The sequence below is a fragment of the Saccopteryx bilineata genome, chromosome 9 (assembly GCF_036850765.1).
Source record: "Saccopteryx bilineata isolate mSacBil1 chromosome 9, mSacBil1_pri_phased_curated, whole genome shotgun sequence".
In the NCBI taxonomy this organism is placed as follows: domain Eukaryota; kingdom Metazoa; phylum Chordata; class Mammalia; order Chiroptera; family Emballonuridae; genus Saccopteryx; species Saccopteryx bilineata.
In genome coordinates, this window is record NC_089498.1 from 39,477,250 (window position 1) to 39,503,378 (window position 26,129).

Below are 26,129 nucleotides of genomic sequence, written 5' to 3' on the forward strand. Positions count from 1 at the left end.
CTGCTCACAGGTTTTCTTGATACTTTGAGAGTTCAGAGACCAGGGCCACAGAGCTCCCAGCCTACCCATTCCTCCTTCTCACTATAACTGCCCCCAACAGCCTTCTTTCTGAAGAGTCAGCTGCTACCCGAATGCCTCCAGTGACAGGAAGCTCACTGCTTCTAGAGACTGCTCTAAACACCATGGCCTCCCTCCCGCAGTAGAGCCAACATCAGGCTCCTTCCATGAGCCAAACTCCATCCTGGAGCTTCCACTGTTTCCCTCCTGCTTGGGACCACAGGACAAGAGGGTCGTTCTTGCTGCAGGGCTGCTGGCTCTAGTGCCCACCGAGCCCTGCCCTGTGGTAGGCACCTTGGTAGGCACCCTTTAACCCAGTGGTCCCCAACCTTTTTTGCACCACGGACCGGTTTAATGTCAGAAAATATTTTCACAGACCGGCCTTTAGGGTGGGACGGATAAATGTATCACGTGGCTGAGACAAGTGCCAAGAGTGAGTCTTAGACGGATGTAACAGAGGGAATCTGGTCATTTAAAAAAAATAAAACATCGTTCAGACTTAAATATAAATAAAACGGAAATAATGTAAGTTATTTCTTCTTTCTCTGCGGACCGGTACTAAATGGCCCATGGACCAGTACCAGTCCGCGGCCTGGGGGTTGGGGACCACTGCTTTAACCTGCCCAGCTGCCCTGGGAGGCAGGCGTGCTGCTGGCTTCTCCACTTCACAGACAAGCTGCAGCTCCTCCACGGAGAAGCTGGAGGGACTGCAGGCTTGGACCTCAAGGACCTTTCAGGGCTTTCCTCTGCCCCTTTGAGGTCCCAAAAGGCGAGGAAACAGAAGCTCAGAGAGGTCAGGGCTGTCTGGGAGCACACAGCAAAATAGCCAGAAGGTAGTGGACAACATCGGATCCGGAACCGGTGCCATGGGTGAGGCTCAGCCACAAAGGTGCGTGCCCTCGGTCATGGGTCAGCCTCCCGCCGACTTGCTGAGTGGCTTGGCCAAAGGCCTGCCTCTCTGAGCCTGACTGCTCAGCTGTGACAGCCAGTGTGGGCAGCCCATGGGGGCCTCAGCTGGGTTGCACATTTGGACCCTGGGCGACTTCTCCAATCTCCTGAGGCCCAGGCCCAATCCCAGAGCGTCTGACACAACGTGACCCACAGCCCAGGTTTTATTGCCCACAGGAGTGGGTGGGTGCGGTAAGTGCTGGTCCCAGGGTCTGCAGCTGGGGATTCTGCCTGCCATCTTATCAGGCCTTGGACACCACTACAGGCTGAGTTCCTGGGGCCCTGGTTTCCACAGCTGAGCAATAGGGGTTCTAACTGCCAGGTTGGAGCTGGTTACTGCTGTCAATGCAGCATTTACCCTCCATGTGCTGATGGGGGTGGGGGCATGCCCTCCCACAGAACCCTACCACTGCCCGATGACTACACGGAGGCTGACTGGAAGCCCACACATGAGATCTCGAGACCAGGAGACCTAGCACCGCAGGGCATCTGCTAGCTAGTGTGTATCCTGGATCAAACTATAGCTGAATGCCACATCAGGACTCAGAAAGGAAGGGTCCAGGCCATTGCTGCACTTGCACATTTGGAGCACCTGAGCCTGGGCTTGAGGGGACCAACCTGGGGTGCCACCCGCCTCCCAGACAAGAGCCATCAGGACTAGGAGGTGTTTCCTGAACACTCATCATTCACAGGCTCCTCCCGGTTACCATCATACCATATGCTGCCCATCTGCTTCCCCATGCTTACTCGCTCATTTCTCATAAGTGATGCTCTTTCTTAACTGAAATGTATTTTAACAGAAGCCTTTGTACACCCTGCTTGAGGATGCCAGACTAATGCCATAACACAAGGTAGCTCAGAGGTAACAGTGAGACAAACGACAACCTGGTGGTGTTCTCATCGAGTGGGAGGGTGGGGCTTCTAGGTAAAGAGGGAGACTAGCAAGTGCTGAAGAGCCACTGATGACACTCAGCCACCAAAGGTGCCCTCTCCTGGTCCTCAGAAGGACCCTTAAAGACAAAAACTGAACAAATCTTTTGCCTTCTGCTGAATCTGTGCCCGGGTGCCGAGAAAACCACTGACTTACCACCAGCAGGGCCCCTGCCCATACCTGGGAGGGGCCATCCCTGACTTCCTCCCCAGACACACACAAGGTCTGGTCCTACCACTTGGCTCCTTGTTGCTTCCTCCCCTCAAAAGCCCTTTTCCTTCTCTGCCTCACCAACTTCTACTTATCTGTAAGGGCCCGCTTAAAAAAAACCTCCTCCAGGAAGCCCTCCCTGTGTCATCCAAGCATTACCCCCTCTAGGAAGTGCTCCTTGGGCTCCCAGGCAGTTAACCCTCCTTGACCTCCTGGTCCCAATACCCGCATCTTCTGATGTGTTTCACATGGAGTGGTGGGAGCTCCTGGGCTAGAGTCTAACCTGAGCTTGGCATGGGGGGGGGGGCCAAAGGGGCCTGTGCCCTGGGTGGGATGATGCCCTCGCTGCTGCCCTGTGGCTGGTGCATAGCCTAGCCATGGTATGGGTTCCTTACCGGTTCCGCATGCCCGGGGGATGAGGCGCTGGTCTGGATGCTCCCGTGGAACGGGCCCCAGGACAGGCCCTCAGCAAGGCTGCGCCGAGCCCGCACACACCTCTGCCCATCCTGTAGGACCTGCTCCAGCTCATCTGCAGGGAGAGACATCAGAAGTATGAGGAGCGCCCACCATGGTGATCGCCCAGCCCAGCTGCCTGCCCAGGTCCAGCCTACCTCTGCAGCCCCAGCCCCCCACCCTGTCCCTCTTCACCAGGAGCAGTCAGGGGCTGCAGGGCAGAGGCAGGAGTGCCGCTCTGTGGGCCTGGGCCTGAGTTACAGGGATCGTGGCTTGTGCCTGGCTTTGGGGCCCAGGGAGCCTGTGAGGCAAGACCTTTCCTGGAGACAGTAGGCTGTGAGGTAGGACAGTGAGAGGTGCCTGCTGCTGGATTTGAGCAGGCAGATGCATAGCTTGGGCGACATGGCTGTTCTGTCAGGGACATTTGTGGCCTAGGGACCATAGTCACCGAGTCACGAACACACATGGCCTGGGGACCACAGCTGCCATGTCATGGACATCTGACCCTCATGCAGCCAAGGGTGGCACTGGTAAAGTTGCTTGTGCCTAGGATGCACGCATGGAGCCAGGTCAGTCCTGATGCCTACGCTGGGATGAGTACAGAGCAGAGGATGCTGATGTTGATGAGACCCACTCGCAGCCCCTCCACATGGGCTGAGTCCTTTTGGCCCCTTCCCATTGGCCGAGTCCCTGAATCCACACAGCAGCCTGTGAGGGCACCTGTGGAGATGCTGAGCCTTGGTTTCTCATCTATAAGATGGGGACCCCAAAACTTCCCCCACCTCCGTGGGTGGTACAAGGATTGAGTGAGTGAATCCACTTAACATGCTTAGCAAAGTGCCTGCTGGGGCAACTGAGGCACAGTGCCAAGCACTCCCCACAGGCCCTTAGCAAAGCCAGAATCCGTACCCGGGTGGTGATGAGGTCAGCTCCATTTACTCCCTGAAGATCGGAGGGGACCCCAGAATGCTGCTGCTCCCACACCACCCTCAGGACCTCTGTTTACTCTCTGGAAGTTCTGGACCCTGAGACTTGCTGAGGTCCTTGGCCAGCCACGGCCTCTCTCATGGCCTGACTCCTAGCTGAGGGTGTAAGGCACCCGGGGTGCTAAGGCTCCCTGCGCGCCCTTTGGGTTCTAACAACTTGTGTGGCCTTGGCTATGACTCCATGGCAGGGCTAGAGTAGTGTATCCGCTGCAAAGCCAGGATTCAGTTACATTTACAGATAGATGGGCCTCAGCGTGAGCTCCTGTGACGGATGGGGGGGACCTTGGGGCTGGACAGGGTCTACCATTAGACTCCTGGGTTTAGCCCAGGCTTGCCGCACAATCCACATGACCTTGTGTAGTGGGCTGAATGGTTGCTCCCAAGAGATGTGTCCATCCAGAACCGGTGACTTTGCTTTTATTTGGAAAAAGGGTCTTTGCAGATGATATCAAGTTAGGATCTCAAGATGAGATCAACATGGATCATCCAGTGGGCCCTGAATCCCATAACAAATATTCTTATCAATATAAGAGACATGCAGAGGAGAGACTCGAGGAAAAAGACCATGTGAAGACAGGGGCAGACAAGGAGTGATACAGCCAGGAGGAAGCTGCACCCGGGGCCCTGAGGAGCTGCGAGAAGCAGGAGGGACCCTCTCCTGGAGCCTCCAGGAGTACAGCCCACTGACAGCTGGATTTAGGAGGGCAGAACTGTGAGAGAATAGATTTCTGATGTTTTAAGGAATCAAGGTTGTATAAATTTGTCAGAGCTTCTCTGGGAGAATCACACCTGCACGTTACACCCCTCCCTGGCTTCAGTGTCCTAATTGGACAAGGGGATGGTGGTGACCATGTCGTCAGATGGGAGTACTTCTCTAGGCCACACAACTTCTGCTCAGGAAGGCCAGGCTACCTTATGCCTCAGGTGCCACGCAGGCTGCCTGGGCCCACGGAGGCCTCACGTGGCCTGGCCTGGTCCCCAAACAAGCGCTGCTGTGGCGGCCCCACTTCCTGGAGCCCCAATTGGGCAGGCTGTGGCCTTAATGGGCCTGATTATCAGATAACTGCCGGCCTAATGGCAGAGATAACGTGTAAATATGCCAGGAGGCCTGGCTAAAACGTTCTAACTGGGTCCTTGTCTTCCCCAGGGCAGATAAGATGGCAAGAGACCAGGGTGAGGCCGAGGAGGCCGGCGCCCCTTTATCAGCCCTGCAGAGAAGGGGGCAGTGGCCGACTCTGCTGCGTTGTGGCATGCTCACAAGGGTCTGTGTCCTCTGCCAGCCCACCTAGAATGCCTGGGTCCCAGGTTATGGGCCACTATCTCCCCTGGGCCTTAGCAGTTGGTGCTGAGGGGCCAAGTGAGAGCCTGCCTTCTCCTCATGCACCCTCCACCCCCCACACAGATGAAGAAACTGAGGCCCTGAGAGGACACACAGCTGGCAGTAGGATGCCAACACCCCTGAACCTAGGCCACCTGGCTCCAGATGCTGACCCAGGCTCCTGTCCCCTTGTGTCCTGGGTGTATTTAGTTTCTGGTTCTCCACCTGGCCAGCCCTCGGGTGTGTATGTGTGAGGGAGCAATGGGGGATGAAGAGGCTGTCTAGAGATGAACTCACTGGACATTCATTTGTCTACCCATGCATTTGTCTGTTCAGCCATCTGATGGGTCCATGAGCTGCTTCCGAGGATGGACTGAGCCTGTGCCCTGCCTGCTCAGGGCAGCGGGGCCCAAGGGAAAAGCATCCAGAATCCAAACGTCATGGCTTACCCAGCCATGACAGCCACACACACAATGAGCACACAGAGGTTGGCCTGCATTTGGGCGTCTTTACAGAGTCGCCCACGTGTTCCTGTGGGTGCTAGTTCTCCTGCTGGGGCCACAGACAGGAAAGGTACAGTGGGCATGACTCCCTCTGTTTTCACATATTGTCTTTTCTGTGTGCACAGTGTTTGTGAAGGAGTCGTTCTGGCCTTGTCAGTCATAGAGCCCCCAGAAAGAGACACTTCCATCAGAGGCTGGTGCCCACCTTCCTGTGGGAGGAGGGACTCAGAATTCAACTCCGTATTCCCAGGTGTGGGTGGAGACTTGGGGACAGGGAGGGGGAGGAAGGCAGCTGGCCCAGGTCACCCTGTGAGCAACAGAAAGAGTAGGGCAGCCTCAGGCCTCCCAGGCTGCCTCTGCTCGTCATACCAGTGGGGGCCTGTGGTCCCTTTCCCAGAGCCCGGCCTCTGGTTTGCCCCCCAACTGCCCAGGCATGCACCCACAGGCAAACGGCCATGCTCCCTAATCAGAACCCCACGGCTGGTGGACCGATCCTCCCAGATAACAGCATGGCCGGTGTTCCCACGACAGCCGCTCCATCTCCTGGGTATCATGCATTGCCAGAGACGGCTGGCTCCTGATAAAGGCGGCCTTTCTGCACTGCTGGACAGAACCCACTACTCAGGGCTCACTGAGGGCCAGTCAAGGCCCAGGAAAGGCGGGGAGGCCGGGGAACTGAGGGACCTGGGCTGAGGATTGGCAATAGTCAGCATGACATCCCACCACCCAAGTCTAGGGAAGTTGTTTCAGGCGCCCCCTGTGGGTGGATGCAGGGCCATGGCAGGTGCCTGGCTTGGTGAGGGGCACATGGCTGGATCTAAGTCCTAGCCCAGGGGTCCCCAAACTTTTTACACAGGGGGCCAGTTCACTGTCCCTCAGACCGTTGGAGGGCCGGACTATAAAAAAAACTATGAACAAATCCCTATGCACACTGCACATATCTTATTTTAAAGTAAAAAAACAAAATGGGAACAAATACAATATTTAAAATAAAAAACAAGTAAATTTAAATCAAGAAACTGACCAGTATTTCAATGGGAACTATGGGCCTGCTTTTGGCTAATGAGATGGTCAATGTGCTCCTTTCATTGACCACCAATGAAAGAGGTGCCCCTTCTGGAAGTGCAGCGGGGGCCGGATAAATGGCCTCAGGGGGCCGCATGTGGTCCGCGGGCCGTAGTTTGGGGACCCCTGCCCTAGCCCATCCTGTGTCTTGTGCAATGTACAATCTGTGTAACTGTCCAAGGTGGCCCTAGTGATAGTGATGTTCAACACCTATCTGCTCAGATAACCTACTTCCACCTCCCAGTCCCTCCCCAACCCTCCCGGGGCTGAAATGGGGTCAAGCAGGTGTTAAAGCCCAGTTAGCACCTAGCAGAGACTCTCTCTCAACCAGAAATAAAATTGCATCAGAAAAGTGGTGGGTGGGTGGTGGGACCACTTCCTCCTGGCAGACTGGGTATCTCATGAAGGCCCAGTTCAAGGCCGGGAGTAAATGAAAGCAGAAATTGGAGAGGGGCTAACAGGTGGAAGACACTGAGCCAGGGGTGACAGCTGATAGGGAGATGCAATTATTTTTAAAAAGTCTCTATTAGAGCTGGAGGACCCAGGTAGTGGTAGCTGTGCAGATGGCCAGTTCCCAACCACACTGACAGGAAACCCAGGGCTCAGGGAGGCTTAGGAGCACCAAAGCCACACTGTGAGCTTGCTCAGGCTAATGGTAGGACTGGAACCCAGGTCTTTGGACTCGTGGCTTAGTGTTCACTCAGTCACAAAACCCTGTGTGGGCACCTGGGGCAAGGACAAAGGAGGACAGCACCTGCCCTCAAGGGCCTCCAGGAAACACAGGTGGGAACATTTCTACTGGTCAGCTTATCAGGGTAGGCTTCCAGGTAGAGGTGTCTTCCTCCTCCCCAGCTCCAGAGCAGCTCAGGCAAGAGTGGCAGAGATGCCAGCTCCAGCCAGGCAATTGGCCAACTCTTCTCTATCTACCCTGGTTCCTGGCCCCTAAGCTGGAGAGTGAGGGCGATGCCATTTTCCTGAAGAAGTCACAATCCTCACACAATTTCTGGTCATTTATTGAGCCTTAAACAAGGACCTGGCACAATCTACAGGGATTCCTCCTAGCCATATTGAACTTATTCCCCAGTGTACACAGCAGAAGACTGAGGCTCAGAGAGGTTAAACAACCAGCCCAAGGTACACAGTAAGTAGGTGGGATTTGAATCAAATCTCCAACCATGGTCACGGCTAGGGCCTAAACACCCTTTTCTGGGCTGAGGCGGGGGCAGTAGAGAAACCAGAGGATGGGGAGGCTGCTGGAGAGGAGGTGGGGGTAGAGTGGGCCAGCTTCGAGCTCTCTTGCCCCACGGCTGACTTCCTGCTCTGTCCTCAGTTTCCCTATTTGCAGATGGTCTCCTCCGGGGTGGAGCAGGCCCTGGAGGATCAGGCCATCACTACAGGCACAGCATCAAGACAAAGACTAATCTATTCTGGCAAACAACCCCACACACGTTACGTCCAGAACAAACACGCAGTGTGGGATTCAATTTCACCCCCACGCATCTGTGAGGAACCAGATGAAAAAAATCAGTTTTTGCATATTTATACGATTTACACATCTATTTAGGTCTAAAAGCCCTCCAATGGCACCCCAAGGGGATAGTGAGTGGAAGTAGGGCTGAGTATCACCAAGTCAGCTCAGGGCCCACTCCTGGGAGCCCAGCAGAAGGGACCTTCCTCTGCCTGGCTGTTGCTAAGCCTCAGTTTACCGGCTGGGTTGGCAGCTGTGTGAGGAGAGGCCAATGTGTTGGTAGATGTGGCCAGTACTGCTTTCCTCCCCTGGGAGCCCAGGTGCCTGTGGCCTAAGGCTCAGCCCAGGGCTGCCGCTGAGTTGCTGCTCTCAGCCTCGGCCCCCAGCCCTGCCCCACCCTGGAGCCCACGGTGGCCTCCCTCCACAGCATGCACAACAAGCCAGTGAGGAGGTTACACTCTTCCCGCTTCATCCTGCAGAGGGGGCCCAGAGAGCTTGAGCAACGCCTCAGGTTCACCGAGCAGGCACTGCCCACACCAGACCTGAGCTCCTTTCGGGACCATCTGGCTCCAGAGCCCGCTGTGCACAGCTTCCCAGGCCTTAGTTTCCTCCCTTGTGCAATGGCCCCAGCAGGCTGCCTTGCAATTCTGACTTGGGGTGGCTCTATACGTTTGCTGGAGTGTTCATGAGTGTGGGGACTGCCTCCTGTACCCTGCTGACTGACTCTTCCTTTAGGCTAATGGCTGGTGGCCTCCAGAACAGAGTCCAGCCACTGGGCAGTCTCTGCTGTGAATGGTGGGCCATCGGCATGTTGGTGCTCACTCTGGGTCACTGCCAGCACCCACTTATCTAATCAGCCCCATCACTCCTACCAGGCCCCACCCTGTGGCTCCTGTGGGCCAGCTGGCCCTGGCTTTGTTGGGGAGTGGCCCTATCTCAGGGATCATGCTGTTTGCCTTTGATAAAAGTCATAGGAAAGAGAGAAAAAGAAGCAAGAGGGAGAGACAGAGGGAGGGAGACAGAGGAGGAAAATCCCAGGGTGAGCAGGCACCCCACCGCCTCAGTGGGATTCTAAAAGTTTTCCTGGGTGTAGGCCCAGAGTGAGGCTGGTCTGGAGCCTGTGTGAGCCCTGTGAGTGTGGATTTCCAACACATCCTCTACCAATGTGGAAACCAAGCCCAGAGAGGGCAAGTGGCTCTGATAAGGTCACACAGCAAGCAGATTGTGGCTGGTGCCTCTACTGGCTGGCACAAACTCTTCTGCAATGACATGTCCCGCAGATCTGTTCACTCAAACACCTGCTTGGCCCCTCCTACTGCAGACACACCTCAGTGGATTCCCCACATAATCTGGAGCAGTGGGGACTGTGCCCATTTTACTGAGAGTGACGTGACTTGTCCAAGGTCACCAGCTCTTAAAGTCCAGCCCATTTCCTGTCGTCAGCTTGACCTTCCTCACAGGGAAAGCCATGAGTTGGATGGCAGCTAAAGCCCTAGAAGGACAGAAACAAGGACAAAAGGAGGAGGAGGCTGAACAGCTCCTCCTCCTGCCCCATGGTGCCACCACTATCCAGGGTCTGACTGTCTTCTCTGCAGCTTTAGCAACGGACCTTGGCTCTAGATCAGCAGTTCTCAACCTGTGGGTCGCGACCCCAGCGGGGTCACCTAAAGCCATCAGAAAATACATAATGCATATCAGGTATTTACAATCCGAATCATAACTGTAGCAAAATTAGTTATGAAGTAGCCACAAAAATTATTTTTTGGTTTGGGGTCACCGCAACATGAGGAACTGTATTGCGGGGTCACGGCATTAGAAAGGTTGAGAACCACTGCTCTAGATGCTGTGTTTGTATCCTGCCACTGCCATCTCCCAGCCGGACAGGTCCTTTCCCTCCCAGAGCTCTGTTTCCTCCTGTGTGAAACGGGCTATAACAGTACCCGTCTCATAGGTCATCACCAGGTGAAACGACATACTGAATACGGTAGTGAAGAGCAGGGCCTGCGCACATTAAGCTGCGGCCACTGTGGACTACCTGCCTGGGCATCCCGCCCCTGGCATGCTGGGAGGTTTGGAGGCCACCCACGGTGGGGGGGCAGAGCCCTGGTTACACAGACACACAAATAGGAGTCACAGGCAGGCACAGAAGGCCGCCTCCTAGACAGTTATTGTGAGGTGAGAGTCGAGAGCCCTCCAGATGGGGTAGGCGCCACCCGAGGCCATGAGAGCCTGTCTGGATGCCCAAGGTCCATGGCTGGCCACCTTCCCTTCTGCTCTGTGGGCACCGGGAGGGGAGAGTTTGTTCTGTGTGGACGTCGTGGCTCTGCTTGTATGTGGTCCTCCTGTGATGGGGCTGGGCTGGGCTGGGCTGGGGGTGGGGAGTCCAGGCCTGAGGAGAAGCGTCTGTGGGAAGGCCAGTTCCCACCAGATCTTGGAACATCCCCATCTGCTGGGGTCCACCTTGTTGACCCCTATTCTTTTTTTTTTTTAATTTTAATTTTTATTTACTGACATTTCTTCGAGGTGGTTTGGGGGAGGTGGCTTGACAAAGATTGTGGGGGAAGTAATTAAAGCCCCCGAAGTCCTTGGCATAGCCTTTGAGACTCAAAACACAGGATAGAATTGGTGGCCGAGAGGGACAGAATACTGTATGGAAAGCCCACAAAAGGGGCTGGTCCTGCTCTGTTGGCCCCTGTTCTTGCTTCCCACTTACAGATGGGGCACAAAGCCCAGCAGAGCGGGTGCCTGGCTCAGAGCTCCCATATGGAATTGGGAACAGGCTGAGGCAGATCTTTGTCCTGGGGCGTGAGGAGGCCCACGGGGCTGTGGACAGCTAGCTGTTCCCAGGAGGCCCATCCCTGCTGCCAGTTCTCCCCCAGGCATGGGGCAGTAGCAAGACTCCTAGCCAGGACTGCTGACAGGCTTGGTGGTGACCTTTTCATACCCTCCAGGGCACGAAAAAGGCAGTCATACCCACACAGCCTGAGGGCTCAGGACCAGGAGGCCCAGAGCTATAGGGTGCCAGCAACCCAGTGTGTCCCCTGGATCAAGCCACGCTCGAATGTCACATCAGGAGACAAAAGGAGCAGAGCTGGATTTCACCCTTGGCTGTGTTTCCAATGGCACCTTTTGACAGGTTCCGCTCCATCTCAAACTTCCAGCTCCCATCTATGAATTATGGGGATATCATGTTGAGAGGACATGGCTAAAAAAGCTTTCGGGGAAAAAAAAGTGGGGTCCTTTTCCCATGCTCTCTGCCCATCCATGGAAGCAAGGCCTGGGGAGGTTGAGGGATTTTCCAAGGTCACATGACCAGCAGGTGGCACAGAGAGTCAATCAAGCTCAGGTCCTTCTGACTCCAAATACATGTTCCTACCCCAGGCAGTGTGCCCGTACTCGCAGTGACTCTAGTACATCATCACACAGCTGGCATGCTCTAGGCCTTTAAGCACAGTCCTGTCCCCATTTCACCGGTGGGAGCAACTGAGCTGAGAGGGGACTAAACGATACTGATGGCCACGCCGTGTGCACAGCTGCACTCTGAGGATTGAGGCTGTCTCCCAGGACCCTGGCCTCATGGCAGTTGGCAAGGCCAAGATAGAAGGAATGATCTAACCCAGGGGTCCCCAAACTACGGCCCTCGGGCCACATGCGGCCCCCGGAGGCCATTTTTCCGGCCTCCCGCCGCACTTCTGGAAGGGGTACCTCTTTCATTGGTGGTCAGTGAGAGGAACATAGTTTCCATTGAAATACTGGTCAGTTTGTTGATTTAAATTTACTTGTTCTTTATTTTGAATATTGTATTTGTTCCCGTTTTGTTTTTTTACTTTAAAATAAGATATGTGCAGTGTGCATAGGGATTTTTCATAGTTTTTTTTTATAGTATGCCCTCCAATGGTCTGAGGGACAGTGAACTGGCCCCCTGTGTAAAAAGTTTGGGGACCCCTGATCTAGCCTATGCTACCGCGGAGGCAGCAATGATGATGGGAATGAGAGCCTCGGAAGCAAAGCTACCTGAAGCCTCAGCAGATCAGCGGCTCATGGCCTTGCGAGGCTCATGGCCTCTCTGGCTTGGGCATCCCCACAGAGCCCCTCAGAGGGTCCAGACCCCCACAGGGAGACCAGGGTTTGGGAGAGGCAGCCAGAGGGGCTGGGAGCCGTAAGCTGAGGGCATGAACAAAAACAGGGACGTACTATCGTCATTTACTGAGTTTTTTTATTTTTTTATTTTTTTAATTTATTTATTCATTTTAGAGAGGAGAGAGAGAGGGAGAGAGAGAGAGAAGGGAGGAGGAGCTGGAAGCATCAACTCCCATATGTGCCTTGACCAGGCAAACCCAGGGTTTCAAACCGGCGACCTCAGCATTTCCAGGTCGATGCTTGCTTTATCCACTGCGCCACCACAGGTCAGGCTACTATCGTCATTTAAAAATAAGATTTCACAAACAATCTGGGATCCCTGGCCTCAAGGGAGATACTGGATTCTGTGGCCAAGTCAGGCTCGGATTCTCGCAGGGCCAGGAACTACTCAAGCCCAGTGCCAGCCGCTGCCCCTCAGACAGTGACTGTCTCCCCTGAAATGATGCCCCAGCCCCTGACCCAGTTCTGGCCACAGACCACAGGGCCACACTCCTATCAGATCATTTGGTGTTATTTTATGCTGAGTGTACAGCACTAGAGGTATGGACGTGAGTGTGATTAAGACCAGAATCCATTTCTCTGATGAGGAGAGTCAGAGAAGAGGAAATTCCTGGGAACCTCTCACCCCCTGCCCGGGACTCCTGGGTATCCCCCTCCTGGTCCCACCACCGCCTGGGGAAGTCTCTGGCTTCTCTGTCCTGACCCTGGTGCCCTCTGCCAGTGCGGCTCCTGCTGGCCTTCGGGCATGGTTTGAGTAGCCAGCCCCCAGTAGTCCCAGCCGCCCAGGTGCTCAAGCTAGTGCAGTGCACAGGGTCTGAGTCCTCCCCGAGAGGGGTGGTTTCCCTCTCATTTCAGGTAAGAGCTTTTCAAATGGCTTCAAGCCCAGAACCTTCCTAAGAAGTTTGTCACAGACCCTGTGCTCACAGTAGCCGGCTGTAGGGGGCAAGATGGACCCTGAGGCCTCATCTGACCTCCTGCTGTGGGGGGGGGGCAGCATACCTACCAGGAGAACCACAGCAGCCTGCCCAGCCCGTCACACCTGCCCGAGGCTCTTTCTGCGGGATGTGGGTTGAATGCCCACTGGGCAATGTGCCACCTCTTGAACCTCACCTCTCCTGTCAACTCTGCAGAGTAATTGTACAATGTGGGGTGGGCTGAGACCAGGCAGAGCTTGCAGGTGACATGACTGGGAGCCAACGGCAGAGGGGGCTGGCAGGACGACACTGTGGCTGGCTCCGATCTGGTCAGGTGGGTGCAGGCACAGCGACTCCCACAGGGCTGGGGTCGGGGGGCACTCCAGGGCCTCTGTGTGCCTGAGTAGCCTCACGCGTACAGCAGGGGGGATGCCCTTGGCCACCGGCCCCTCTGCCTCCGGCTTTGTTACACCCTTAGTGCCACTACCCCTAGCACCGTGGAGTTGATGCTTGTATCTTAAACTGTCTCTCCACTAGAATGTTAGTCCCTTCGGCTGGGGCTGCCCATGGCTGTGACCCGCTGGCCCCAGTAGAGCCAGGGACCTTGCAAGCACCTGTGTCTAGAGGATGGTGGTAGGAGGTGGAACTGGAGCGGGACATTCCAGTCCAATCAACAAGCACAGGCCTGGGAGATGGGGCAGCTGGTCCTGCTGGGCATGAGAGGGGCCCGTGCTGCCCTCCCCTCTGCTCCTGTTCTCACCGCCCAGCCACCACCCCTCCTCACCCTGGGCAGGGGCCTAGCTACTCTGGGTTTCCTTAAAGGGGTAGCTCTCAGGCTGCCCACCCACAAAGAGGTGGTAGGCAAGGAAGGGGACTGCTGGGCCTGGAGTCCGCTGTGGATTGGCCTGCCAGCCACCCAGGTGAGGACTGAGCAGGGAGGGTAGCCTCAGGTGCTGGAGCCCCCCGCCCTGCCCCCACCCGGCCCCACCCGGCAGCTGGTGCTTGTGAACTTCTCTCCCTATCACTGGAACATCACTGGGGATTATTGATTTTTTGATATAGAACAACAACCCATCTTTATCGGGCTGAACCCTGGCCCCAGCTAATGGCGGAGTTGGGACCGCTTGGGAATAGCCAGAGAGGAGGGTGGGGCCCAGCTCCCCAACCCAGGCCCTGCAGGGGCCCTTCACTACTATCAGGCCCAGAGACCTATCCTGGTGAGGGGGTGGCCCTAGGGAAAGGGGGGTCTACTAGCTAGGATGGGGTGAGGCCTTGGCTGTCATCTGGACTGGGCCCCAGGTGGGCATCAGGGGTTTTATGGGGGCCACACTCAGGCCCAGACGAGCCCTTTCTGAGGCCCTGTGGGCAGCTCTGAGTCTTGGGGATGGTTGTGGTCGGGGACTGCCTAGAACTCTGATCACTCCATCTGAACCCCCAAGATGGGGCTCCTTGGGGTGGGATGTGTCTCAGACACTCTTCCCCCTCCAGGCATAACCAAGAGAACCAGCTTGACTGGCAGGAGCAGCCATGGGGTGGGCAGTGAGCCTGAGACTCCTTAGGGGTGAGTGTGCTGGGCCCAGGACACTTCACTGCCCTTGCTGAGTTTTCTAGTAGGCCCCTTCCTGCTCCCCACCTTGGATGGAACCTCCCTTTGGCCCCATGGAGCCTGAGAATCACAGCTTCCTGGGTGCCTCAAAGCTCAAGGACTCATGGTCTCTCCTGCCTTCTTAAAAAGCTAACCATCCTGGTCTCTGGGCCTCTCAGTCTTCCCACCTGCGAAGGAGGGAGAGGAAGCCTCTTCAGATCTTGAGCTCTGGTACTTTGGTTTTGGGAGACCCTGTGGCCTGAGCACTGGGGTCAGGGTCCCTGGCTCTCCCCAGCCTTGCCTCGTCCTGTAGGCGGGCTGGAAGCAGGATGTGTGATAAGGTAAAGAAAATACCTCTTGTGCAAATAGCTTATCTGGCCCCTATCAGCCTGGGCGTCCTGGCCCCTGCCCCCTGTTTTTCCAGGGGCTGACGCCACCAAGAGGGCCCTTCCTTCTTCTCTAGCCTTCAGCTCACCCCCTCATAGCCCCCAGTCTGGCCAGCCCATCCCGCTCCCTGATTCAGGCCAGAACATGGTCCTCACAGGGCCCCCCCTCTCTTCTGTAAATGGGCAGGTGGGGTGGGCATGAAGGTAAGGGAGAGTCTGGGTGGTTGCAAGGGTGAGGACAGGCCCACTGCCACTGGTGAGGCAGGACTGCCCTAGCCTCGTCCTGCCCAGGGGGGCAGCTGTGGGCACTGAGCCAACACACTTGAGAATATCATGACACTGCCACTGTCTATGCAGGGTGAGCCCCTTAGGGATTACAAAACCCTTCCAGAAAAGGCAACAGAACCTGAGCACCTGCTGGCCCTTTATGAGCACCAAGCACCTCCCACCTGCTCTGCCCACAAAGGAGGCGTGTATACACGGGGAGGGAGGCTGAGGCTTATAGGGAGGGCTCCAGCCTGCCTACAGCCCCACAGCCCTAGCTAGGCACTGGCTCCCTGCCCCAGGGTGTCTTAGGGACAACCCAGCATGAGGCAAGTCCCAGGAACTGTTAAAGCCCTGTCTTGTGAAAGCCGTACATGTTCACTGCACTATGTAAAACAAGCAGGCCCTGGCCGGTTGGCTCAGTGGTGGAGTGTCGGCCTGGCGTGCAGGAGTCCCAGGTTCGATTCCCGGCCAGGGCACACAGGAGAAGCGCCCATCTGCTTCTCCACCCCTCCCCCTCTCCTTCTTCTCTGTCTCTTTCTTCCCCTCCCACAGCCAAGGCTCCATTGGAGCAAAGTTGGCCCGGGCGCTGAGGATGGCTCTGTGGCCTCTGCCTCTGGCGCTAGAATGGCTCTGGTCGCAACAGAGCAACGCCCCAGATGGGCGGAACATCGCCCCCTGGTGGGCATGCTGGGTGGATCCTGGTCGGGCACATGCAGGAGTCTGTCTGACTGCCTCCCCGTTTCCAACTTCAGAAAAAGACAAAATAAATAAATAAATAATAAATAAATAAATAAAAAATAAAACAAGCAGACACCTGCTTTCATTGTACTGGTCAATTCAACTCTCAAACCACCCCATGCCATAGGGACTGGTATTGTCCATTTTACAGATGAGGAGACTGGGGATCAGGGAGAAGCTGGCTACACAGTGAGGCCAGTGACTGAGTTTGCACTCAGGTCCCAGACCCTGTCCAGTGCTCTGTCCTTCCTCATGCCCCGAGGGGGAAGAACAATGACCGGGGCACAGCAGGGTGGGGGAGAGAGGAGGAGGTATGGCATACAGAGAGCCTTGCCCTGCCCACGGCAGGCACAAGCTGGTCCCCACCCCAGACATAGCTGAACCTCTGCTCAGAAACTCCTGGCGCTCCCCAGTGGGCCCTGAATGGAGCACTCTGCTGCCCGTCCAGCTGAGCCCATGGCCAGATTCCACCGGGAGTCCCTCTGTGGGACACAGTGCTTGTTCCCAGCTTCTACTCCTTGCTCTGTCTCTTGTCTGCTAAGATGACTGCCTGTGCCCTCTGGGGCCCAGCAAGGTTCCTGGGCCCTGGGGTGGGACAGGTAGAATTTTGGCAGGACCGGTAAAGCTCAGGGACTAGGGGAGGGGGTAGGTGGTGGAGAAACTGTCCCACGTCAGCCCTAGATCTGCCGTCCCTGCCTATGGCCTTTGGCTCTGGGAACGTCTGACCCACTGTGTGTGTGTGTGTGGGGGGGGAATGCACACACTGGCAAAGCAGTGGGAACATCTGTGCAGAATTTGCTTCTTTTACAATCATTTCTCCCTCTTCTTGTAGAAATTGTGCAGGCCAGCAAAAATAAATAAATAAATAAATAAATAAATAAATAAATAAATAAATGGCTTGCTATCTTCAACACAGCATGATGACTATCCTTGCCACTCTATGCCTGGCCACGCTGAGATTATTTTTCTGGGATAAATTCCTAGAAGCTGAACTGCTGAGTCAAGTCAAGAGCATCACGGCACCGCGCAGGATCCAGCCTGGGTACCTTGGTGTGGCAGTGCTTTTTTGGGGGGAGGGGGGCGGTAGGTCCCCAGAGCCCACTGCACCCAGCAGGGGGACTCCTGGTGACAGACAGGAACATAGGGTTAGGGAGGCTGAAGGAATAGTCCAGGAGACCAAAGGGTGCTGGGATGGCCCAGGTGGGTGCCTGGGGCCAGAGCCCTGCTGAGGGCCCGCTGCTCAAAGTGCTAGGGCATCCTGTGACGGGTGAGCTGGGATTGGGGTGACACAGGAGTCCATTTGGAGGGGACTTCTGGCAGGGGGGCAGGGGCTGAGGCAGGCAGTGCCCCCTCCTCACTATGACACATAATAAGACCCAGAGATAGCATCGTGCCTCATTTCAGGCCCCGCTTGGCCCTATCGGGCAGGATATGACCAGCCCTCGAGCCGATGGCGGCCCCTTTGTCCCATCTCCGGGGACCGATCTTATCGGCTGCGTCCACCGCTGCCGTAATGGAAAAACGCAGTGAGGAAATCAAAAGTTACGCACAGAGATAGAGGAATAATAAATAAATAAATAAGGAGCCCAGTTTGCTTGGCAGGGGGAGGGGCTCTTTGAGAACAAAGTGTTAAGTCCCATGGGGGGAGGGCAAGTGGGCAAGCAGGTGGGCGTGTGGGAGCCCTGTTCCCATCCTGGGTCTGAGAGAACCACTGCGGCTCGTCCAGCCTCAGTTTTCTCATCTGTCAAGTGAGTGTGATCAAAGAACCCATTCCTGGGGCCGAAGGATATCCTGTGATAAATGGTGCCTGGTATGAGGGCAGTGCTGCCTATGATTGACAGCAGGCTGCCTCTGTCTCTCTCTCGGGCAACAAGAGCTAGGTGGTATAGGGAATATGTCCCAGCTGAGGCTGCATGACCTCAGGGAGAGCCCAACCAACACCATGCACTGGGGACCACAGCCCTGTAGACAGCTCAGTCCTGGGCACGCTTGGAGAGAGCCACTGTGGTGCACACACTGCCCTCCTGCTGCCCTGCTCTGCCTGGGCCTGTCCCAGGCCACCTGGCACCTCCAGACAGCCTGAACATCATGTCCCCATCCCATAGAAGAGCAGCTTAAACCCAGAGAGGGGTTAGGGGGGCCCAAGGCTCCCAGCAAGAGAGGTGACAGCTGGAAGCCAGGTCTGCCCTAGTACCAGTGTGGGGGCTGTGCCAGCAGGAGTAACAGGACAGTAACAGTACGGTGACAGGGACAGTACTGGTGACAGTGACAATACAAGTACCAGTGCTAGTGACAGCAACAGTGTTAGCAACAGCAGTTGTGACAGTGACAGTACAAGTACCAGTGCTAGTGACAGCAACAGTGTTAGCAACAGCAGCTGTGACAGTGACCAGTCCTAATAGCAGCAATGGCGCTAGGAAGGTGGCAGCAGGAGCACTGGTGCAGGAGGGGGCCATGCTGGCACCGACAGCGGCACGGACACAGGGGCAGTGGCCGTAGTAGCGGAAATGGCCAGCCCTCCATCCCATCCATCTCTGTGTGCATCTGGGGCCACTTTACCAGGAGGCTCAGAGAGGTGAGCTGATGCATCCCAGCAACTTGGCCAGGCCCTGCTGGGTCTGGGTTTGGGCTTAGGAGGAGGTCAGAGAGGGAAGCTTCTGGAAGGGATAGCCAAGGCTCCAGAGGCTCCCCAGGTGGGGGTGGGCAGAACTGTTCTACACTAATGTTTGGGAGGGGCAGTCCAGGCAAAGCTGGTGCTTAGACACAGCCGACCGGCAGGGTGGGCTGGCTGAGGCAGGAAGCCAGTGGGAGGGCGGAGGAGGAAGCTGGGCTTGATTAGCACCCGTGGCCGAGATAGGCTGCCCTGGCCACAGATAGGCACCCCCGGAAGGCCGGTGAGGTCAGCGGGCAGCATGGGCAGGCAGCCAGGCCTGGGTTCCCCCAGACGCGGACTGCTGAGGACCTGGGCCCCACCCATACTCCTCGCTGAGCATCTCTCTGCCCGCTCACTGTCCACCCGCTCAGTGTCCATACCCTCTGAGGAGGGGCCCGAGGAGTCCCTGAGAACCATGTGGGGCTGGGCCAGGAGAGGGTGGGCTTGGTTTACTCTTTGGGATGTGGACTTTGGGCTTGGTTCTCTCAATGACCCAGTGGTAGTGCTGGGGGGCAGCCACTCAACCTCTCTGGGCCTCAGTTTCTACATCCGTAAACAGGGTGGCTGGCATCTGATGCCAAGTTTCAGTCTCAGCTTTTTCATGGGTCTCCCATGTTCACCTGAACTTTAATAGTCCATTCGCCACCCGGCAACCAGCCCAGCTGTCAGCCCTCGCCTGCTCCTGCTCTATCCTTGTCTCCCCCACGGATCCCTTACATGCAGAGTCTCTGCACACTGTGCTCTGTGGGACGGTTACCAGGGATCCACTGATCTCTCTGTGAAAACTCCCAAGGGTGAGGGCAGCTCTACCCCAGCCTCCTGTCCACCCCTCCTTTCCTGTCTGCACTCCCTGCTTAGCCTGCACCCCTCCATGACTGCTCTCTGTGCTCTGGGTTGTGGCTCCGAAAGGGCAGTGGCTGGTCTGTTTTGGTCATGCTATACCCAGTGCCTACAACGGGGCTGACTCACAGGAGGCGCTCAGGAAGTAAAAGTGTAAGTGACTAAGCGAGTGGGGCTGAGGGCCTGTGGAGTAGTTGGATGGGATGGTGGTCAAGTGTTGCCAAAGAGCTGCCCACTGATAGCCTACTCTTCTCACACGTTCTGACCACCCCCCAACCTGTGACCTCAAGGCCTAGGCACCTTTGTTGGAGGCAGAGGTCAGAGTCAAAACCAGGCCAAGGGGCAGCTGCCATGGCAGGGCTGATGTGGGTGCTGGGTGGTCAGCTCCCTCAGGGTGAGGAACTGCTAAACACAGTGAGGGGCTACTCAGGGCTGAGGGGGTCAGTAGCCTGGCTATGGGGGGAGCCATGGTCAGCTCTGTCCCTCAATTTCCCCACCAGCTAGAGAGGGAATAGGTGGACTTATTGCATCAGGCTCTCTACACAAGGCTTTTCTGGGGTGCAGTGCATGGCCCGGTGCCCGAGGCAGTGCAGAGGCAGTGTCCATATGGGCCAGGCCAGACACAAAGGAGAGGCCGTGGGTTCATAGCCCCACCGCAGCCCTGTCCTGGGGCCTCTGCCCAGAGGGCCTTGCTCAGAGAGGTGGGCAGTCCTGAGCTTTGGTGGTGGATGTAGGCTAAAGGTTCAGGCCCTATGCTGGTCTGGGGACTGATGCTCTGGGGAGGGGTCATGGAAAGAGCTTGGAGCCTAGGGGTGGTGGGCAGCCAAGGTGTCTGTTAGTCAGCCAGCCACATTCGGCTTTTGCTGGCCAAAGCCTATAACCTCTGAATTCCATTTCTAAGACAACCACTACAGATGGGGCCCCCGTGCTCTGGGCTCGCCTCCTCACCCCCGTGCGCACTCCAGATCCAGCCAAGAACTCTCCGACCTCAGGGCTCTTGCCTGCAGTGTGCCCTCCGCCTGGTACACTGTCCTGGACAGCAGCTGGTTGCCCTCACTGTTCTGGTATTTGCTTAAATATGGGCTTAGCAGGGCCCCCTCTGACCACGCAATGTAGAATTGCTTCCCCTTCTTTCTTTTCTTCCAGAGTCTTACTCCCCGAACACATAACGTTTTCAGTCCTTGTAATTTAACCTCTGTCTCCCTGACTAGAAAGAACATCAGCTTCCTGGGTGCCTGGACTCTGCCAGCATTGAGCAGAGGCTTAATACACAAGTCTTTGTTAAGTGAATAAACGAATGTCTTCCCTTCTCTTGCCCATTCCTGGGCTGTAGACACTATGCTGGTCTGGTTCAACACACCTCCACGAGGGCGGGACCGACTCTGCCTCTGCGGGCACCTGCAGGGTGCCTGGCCCCAGTAGGTGCTCAGAAAACACCTGGGAAGAAAGGATGGCTGACTGCAGGGACACAGACCCCCTCCTTGGGATTTTGCTCCATGTCCCCGAGTCTCAATTTGCTCAACTGAAGTGGGGAGGTCAGGATGGTACAGGGAAGGGCTCACTGGGTGGTCCTAGGGAACACGTCTCTCTGGGGCACCTGGTGTGGGCCCTCTTCCCTGGGACGCCCACAAAGAGGTAGCTCCTGACCCAGCCGCTAGGTCTGGTCTCTGGAGCTGACTCCAGGATGACCCCTGACATCAGCCATCACCCCCCTCCTGTGACCCCCCCTATCTGTTAATCTAAGACAAATAGGCCTATCAGGCTGCAATGCCAGGCCCAGTGATAAAGCAGAATAGCTGAAATGATTTTTCCCACCCACACATGCCGAGCTGGCGGGAGGGGACTTGTGGCTAGGCAGTATCAGCTCATCTCCCGGGCTGTCCATCTGGACAGGCTGTCCTGCCTCAGCCGCCTGCCCGCTCACTGACCGATAACAAACCTTGAGGTTTGCATAGAAACTCCAGGCAGCAAGATTAGTCAGCTGAGCACGGCCCAGATAGTCAGCCTTACGCCCTCACTTACACTCCAGGGCGAGGACTCCCAGCTTCCAGCAGGCCCCCCAGGGCCCTGGGGATGGGGGACCAGGCTCCAATCCCAGAGCAGGAAATGGCTGACAGATGCCTCCTCCAGCCCCTCACAGCAGCCGCTGTACTCCCAACCTATTCTCTGCACGGCAGCTGACCAAACACCCCATTTAAAACCCTTCAGCCTTCCATTTTATAGTCAAGAAAATGGAGGCATCTCTCTATAGTTTATGGCATTGAGCCCAAGCCCTGACCCATGAATGCCCCATCCTACCTTTTAACAACCCAATTCCAGCCTCTAATGCCAGAGTCACACCCATCTTCAAACTCAAGACCTTTGTGAATGCTGGTTCCTTGCTTGAACACTTTTGCCCCATTCCAATTTGTCCTTTAGGCTTTGGCTTGGGGGTGAGGCCCAGGGTTAGGGGAATGGTGCTGACCTGCAGTGCTGTGGGAACACCATCAGCTGACCCAGCACTCCCTCCACGGCTAGGGATAGAGCTTGGGACAAAGAAAGTGACACCAAAATTTGGGCAATTGGATTTAAGTAGTCACCAGGTAAGAGCTCCGGGCCCTGAGACACTGATGAATAAAGGAGACTTCGCTCCTGGGGCCCTGATCACATAGCCAGGCCAGGAGCAAGGTGTATGGCTCCTGGAGGCTAAGGTGGAGGGGTGGGCACTAAGATGAGGCCTAGAGACACGTCCCCCACCAAACAGGCACAGCCCTCTCACATCCCAGTTCCCGTATGCTGTAGGTTGGGTGACCTTAGCCATGTCAGTTTATCTTGCCAGACCTCAGTTTCCCCAATTGTAAAGTGGGGCTCAGCTAGTAGCTTCCTCACAGGACTGTTGGTGGGATTAGGAGAGGTAACAGTCACGAAGGGGTAAGTGTAGCTCGAGGTGCACAGGAAGCATGAGCAAGAGCAGTTATCGCCTGGTCCTGAGCACAGCGTGCTGTGCTCCACAGTCCTTCTCTTGGAGGGCGTGGGTCCCCATCCCGGCCTCAGTCTCAGCTCTCGGGAACCCCAGGCCATCCCTTCATCAAAGGCCCTGGCTTCTGGGGGAACAGAACTAACTCACCCCCAGACTTGGGGGCATAGCGGTGGTAGTGACAGACTATGGCCCCTTGTGAGGACTGTTTGCTCCACAAGCGTCTCAGTTCTGTCTGGAGCTGGGCACAGGGTGCTGCTAAGTGTTGGTGAGTGAAAGATGGGTGGTAGGTGGCCCCCACTCTGTGCCCCCATCCCTTCCTGATCCAGCTCAGTCTGTTCCTGCCCAGTGCCAGTCTGGGGACTTATGGACAGGCCTCCTGCCCATCCTGTGCCCTCATCTTGTTCAGCCAGGCTGTTGTCCAGCAACTCATCTTGAATGAAAGACCCATCTTGACCCACGGCCCACAGGCCTCACATTGTGGTCCTCTCACCTTCTCACCTGGTCCCACCCCTCAAGGCTCTGCCCTTGGCTTTATTTTGTAAATAGTGGTCACCAGGAAAGAATTCCAGGCCCTGAGATACTTATGGGTGAAGAAGACCCTGCTCCTGGGGCCCTGACCACATAACCAGGCCACAGGCCTGGGTACCTACCTACCACCTTGAACACTAAATATGCACCTGGCCATCCCCTTCCTTCCTGGGCCTCTGAAGCCCAGGCCACCATCATGGCCACTTGATGCCCTCTCGTAGGCCTCCCGGGTTCCCTTCCCGCTCCCCAGTGAGTAGGGCGCCCATGGTGAACAGCCCTGCACTCAGCATCCAGGCAGCAGGATCATGGCTCCCTGACAGGCGGACAGAGAGCCAGGCAGAAGCTGTGCTCATTGGAGTTTTCTCTGCTAGGCACAGAGGATGGGGAGGGGAAGGGATAAAGGGAGGTCAGAAGAGTGAAGCCTTCTCTGGCCACCCCCAGGGGGCAAGTCACTCTCCCTCCGCTGGCCCAGGGGCTGCTCAGTGGGAAGAGGCCCAGGCCTGGGCCCAGCCCCACACACAGCAGCGCTCCCATTCATCTGTCTTCTCATGACCTGCTAGGCAGGCCAAGGCCCAGCTGACTGCCATTGGACAGAAGCTTGGACAGGGTCATGAGGTGGGTGAAAGGCCCAGGACCCCCACACAGTCAGATAGGATCCTCAGGGCTCTCAGTCCTAATAGGGGTTTGTCTGTCTGACCTGCTTCTTCTGGATGTAAAGGGGAGAGAGGGAGGGGGAGGTGGGTGTCAGGAAGTGTGGGGACAGAGTCGGGAGTGGGGGTGGCTGGAGCCAACCCCTGTAGAGCAGAGAGCTCTGCACCAGCAGAGCAAAGGCGGCAGTGCCGCCCTCCCAGGAGGGCTTTAGGGATTATATATAGATTATAGTTTGCAGCTATTTGCATATCAGAATTTTAAACAGCCAGCCCCTCTAGCAAACAAGGTCATTTCAAAGATAAAACTACTGAGTTCTCCTTCCTGCTGCCTGTCCCCTTCCCCTTTGAACTGGGCTGAAGGCTCAGGCCTGGGCAGCTCCAGCCCAATGTCCCTTTCTCCAGCCCTGGGGGAGCCTTGCCCACCATGGGCGGTGACCCTCCCATAGACCAGAGGCTGGGGTGGGTCTCTGGCTCTGCCCTTGTCCGCTTTCCCGCGGAGAGATCTCACCCCCACCCCGTCTTCCTTGGGACCAGACCCCACTCACCTGATCCCTCCTTGACCCCACATCCCTTCCTCAGGCCCTAGGGCCTCCTTGCTGGGCCTTACTAACACCTCTGAGTCTTTGTATGGGCTGTGCCCTCTGCCTGGCATGCTCCCCTTTCACATGCTCTCATCCCTGCCTGCCCTGTGGGGCCCGCTGGGATCACACACTCCCAGGGACCCCTCATTTCCCACATACACCACAGATCAAGTTGGTGTTGCTTGAGCTCCATGAGAGTGAACATCCCTGGCACAACTAGCATCCCTCCAACGTTGTTTGGTGCACCTCTGCTCTAGCCCTCACCCACCCCTCGTGGCTCAGAGGAGGAGGTGACATCTTAGAGGCCATACTGTGGTGTCATTGCAGAGTTGGATCTTAAATGCAGCCTGGACCTTGGGCTTTGACAGACAGAAGATGTGGGTCTGGTGCAGTGGAGGCATCTTGGGTGAGGGGTGGGTGACAGCATTTGTGGGGCTAAGATGACCGCCACCCACAGGAGAGCGACAGGTACTTCTCCCTGCTTCATGGCCGCACAGCTCGGTCGGCTGCAGGAGCGGCTGTCTCAGACTGTGGCTTCTCCCTGTAGGTCTGCCTCCACCCCCACTTTCAGAGCAACCCAGGCTGCCATGATGGAGTGGCAGACCTGAGGGCGACGCCAAGGGGGCGCTCGCTCTGCACCAGGCACAGCTCTCTCCTCACAGCTTCCTTGAGAGGCTGGCGCTCTCCTTAGCTCTGTTGGACACATGAAGAAATTGAGGACCAGAGAGGACAAGCGACTGGCCCACAGTCACTCTGCAAAGTTTGGACCCAGGCCGGCCAGGCGGACTTGGGGTCTGTGCTCCTGCTGAGGACAGCTCGGAGGTCCCCACTCAAAGCAGTAATACCTGAGAACCTAGCCACCAGCAGCTGACACAGCTCCTGACTTTAGCAGATGAAAACAAACACCCTGAATACCTCTCCAGTCTGATTTTGGAGCTCTTGATTCATCGGGTATCGGTCAGTGGTATGAGGAAGGTGGGAGTGGCAATGGTCACGGGCAGGACCCAGGACCCACACTCAGGTGCTTACAGAGCCCTTGTACAATCGGGGCCTCACTTGTATTTGCAGTATGTGGGAAGGGCCTCCTGGGAAGAAAGGGGAGCCATATGGGGGCCCCCTCGGGGTTTTTTGGCCATTAGCTTGAGGTCCTGACCATTGAAGGCAGTGTAACAGCGCTGCACCCACTGTGTAGCTGCAGAGAGGGGCACTGAGGCCCAGCCTCTCTCCTGGGCTGGTATCGCCTGGGTCCCGACCAGCCGATGGCAGCCAGAAAGGTGAGGAGGGGGCTGCCAGTATGGGCTGCAGCATGTGTGCTGAGCCCTGGGCCCTGTGAGGTGACCGGCTCCCACCTTCACACAGGCCAGACGGGAAATCGAGCCTCGGGCCAATCACTTGCTCAAAGCCAGATTGCAGGGTGCTCTGTGGTCCAAGCTACCACCCACATCCCAGAGGGGACAGGTGGGTGGCGACCCTAAGCTTGCCTCACAGGCTGCTGGTGAAGGTAGGAGCTGCATTTTCCCTTACACTGGGGGTCTGGGGACTAGCTGCAGGCTGGGGCTCAAGGAAAAAAGGGTGGAAAGAGAGGCTCAGAGGGACAGAGAACAGAGGGGACCTTAAAGTTGCAAAGAGCACTAGGCCTTGCAGGTAAAGGTGGCCAGGCACTGGTAGCATCCTTACACTCAAGGTGGTCACTGCTGGGCAGTGCCCTTAGGGACACCAACCCAGCGGGGCCCTGACAAAACCCTGCTGCCCCATTGCTGGCACGGGCGGCCCCTACAAGATAAGAGCCCACTGGGCCTCTCTGGCTTTCCCGGCCAGGCGATAAGTGTGGCCTGCTTAGGGTCTGATAGGGGGTGGCCACCACGGCGGTTGGCCAGTGGCAGCTTATCAGCCCATCACTGCCCACTTCATATCTGTGGGAGCTGATAGGGAGTCCCCCCCCCGGCCCC

The 26,129-nt window shown here is 56.5% G+C and overlaps 1 protein-coding gene and 1 long non-coding RNA gene across 6 annotated transcripts in view; one reads left to right on the forward strand and one right to left on the reverse strand.

The window, feature by feature from the left end:
* LOC136312635 (uncharacterized) overlaps positions 1-571 on the forward strand; it is a 57,014-nt gene extending 56,443 nt beyond the window's left edge. The window contains exon 5 of one of the 2 annotated variants that reach the window (XR_010727030.1): positions 11-571. This is a non-coding gene — a long non-coding RNA (uncharacterized lncRNA). The remainder of the gene's footprint in view (positions 1-10) is intronic. The other variant, XR_010727029.1, reaches the window with a different exon arrangement.
* Positions 1-26,129, reverse strand: part of ZFPM1 (zinc finger protein, FOG family member 1) — a 79,052-nt gene that overhangs the window by 17,335 nt on the left and 35,588 nt on the right. For all 4 annotated transcript variants that reach the window (XM_066242284.1, XM_066242287.1, XM_066242283.1 and 1 more), the window contains exon 4: positions 2,542-2,675. In XM_066242284.1, coding sequence (XP_066098381.1) covers positions 2,542-2,675 — 134 coding nt within the window. The remainder of the gene's footprint in view (positions 1-2,541; positions 2,676-26,129) is intronic.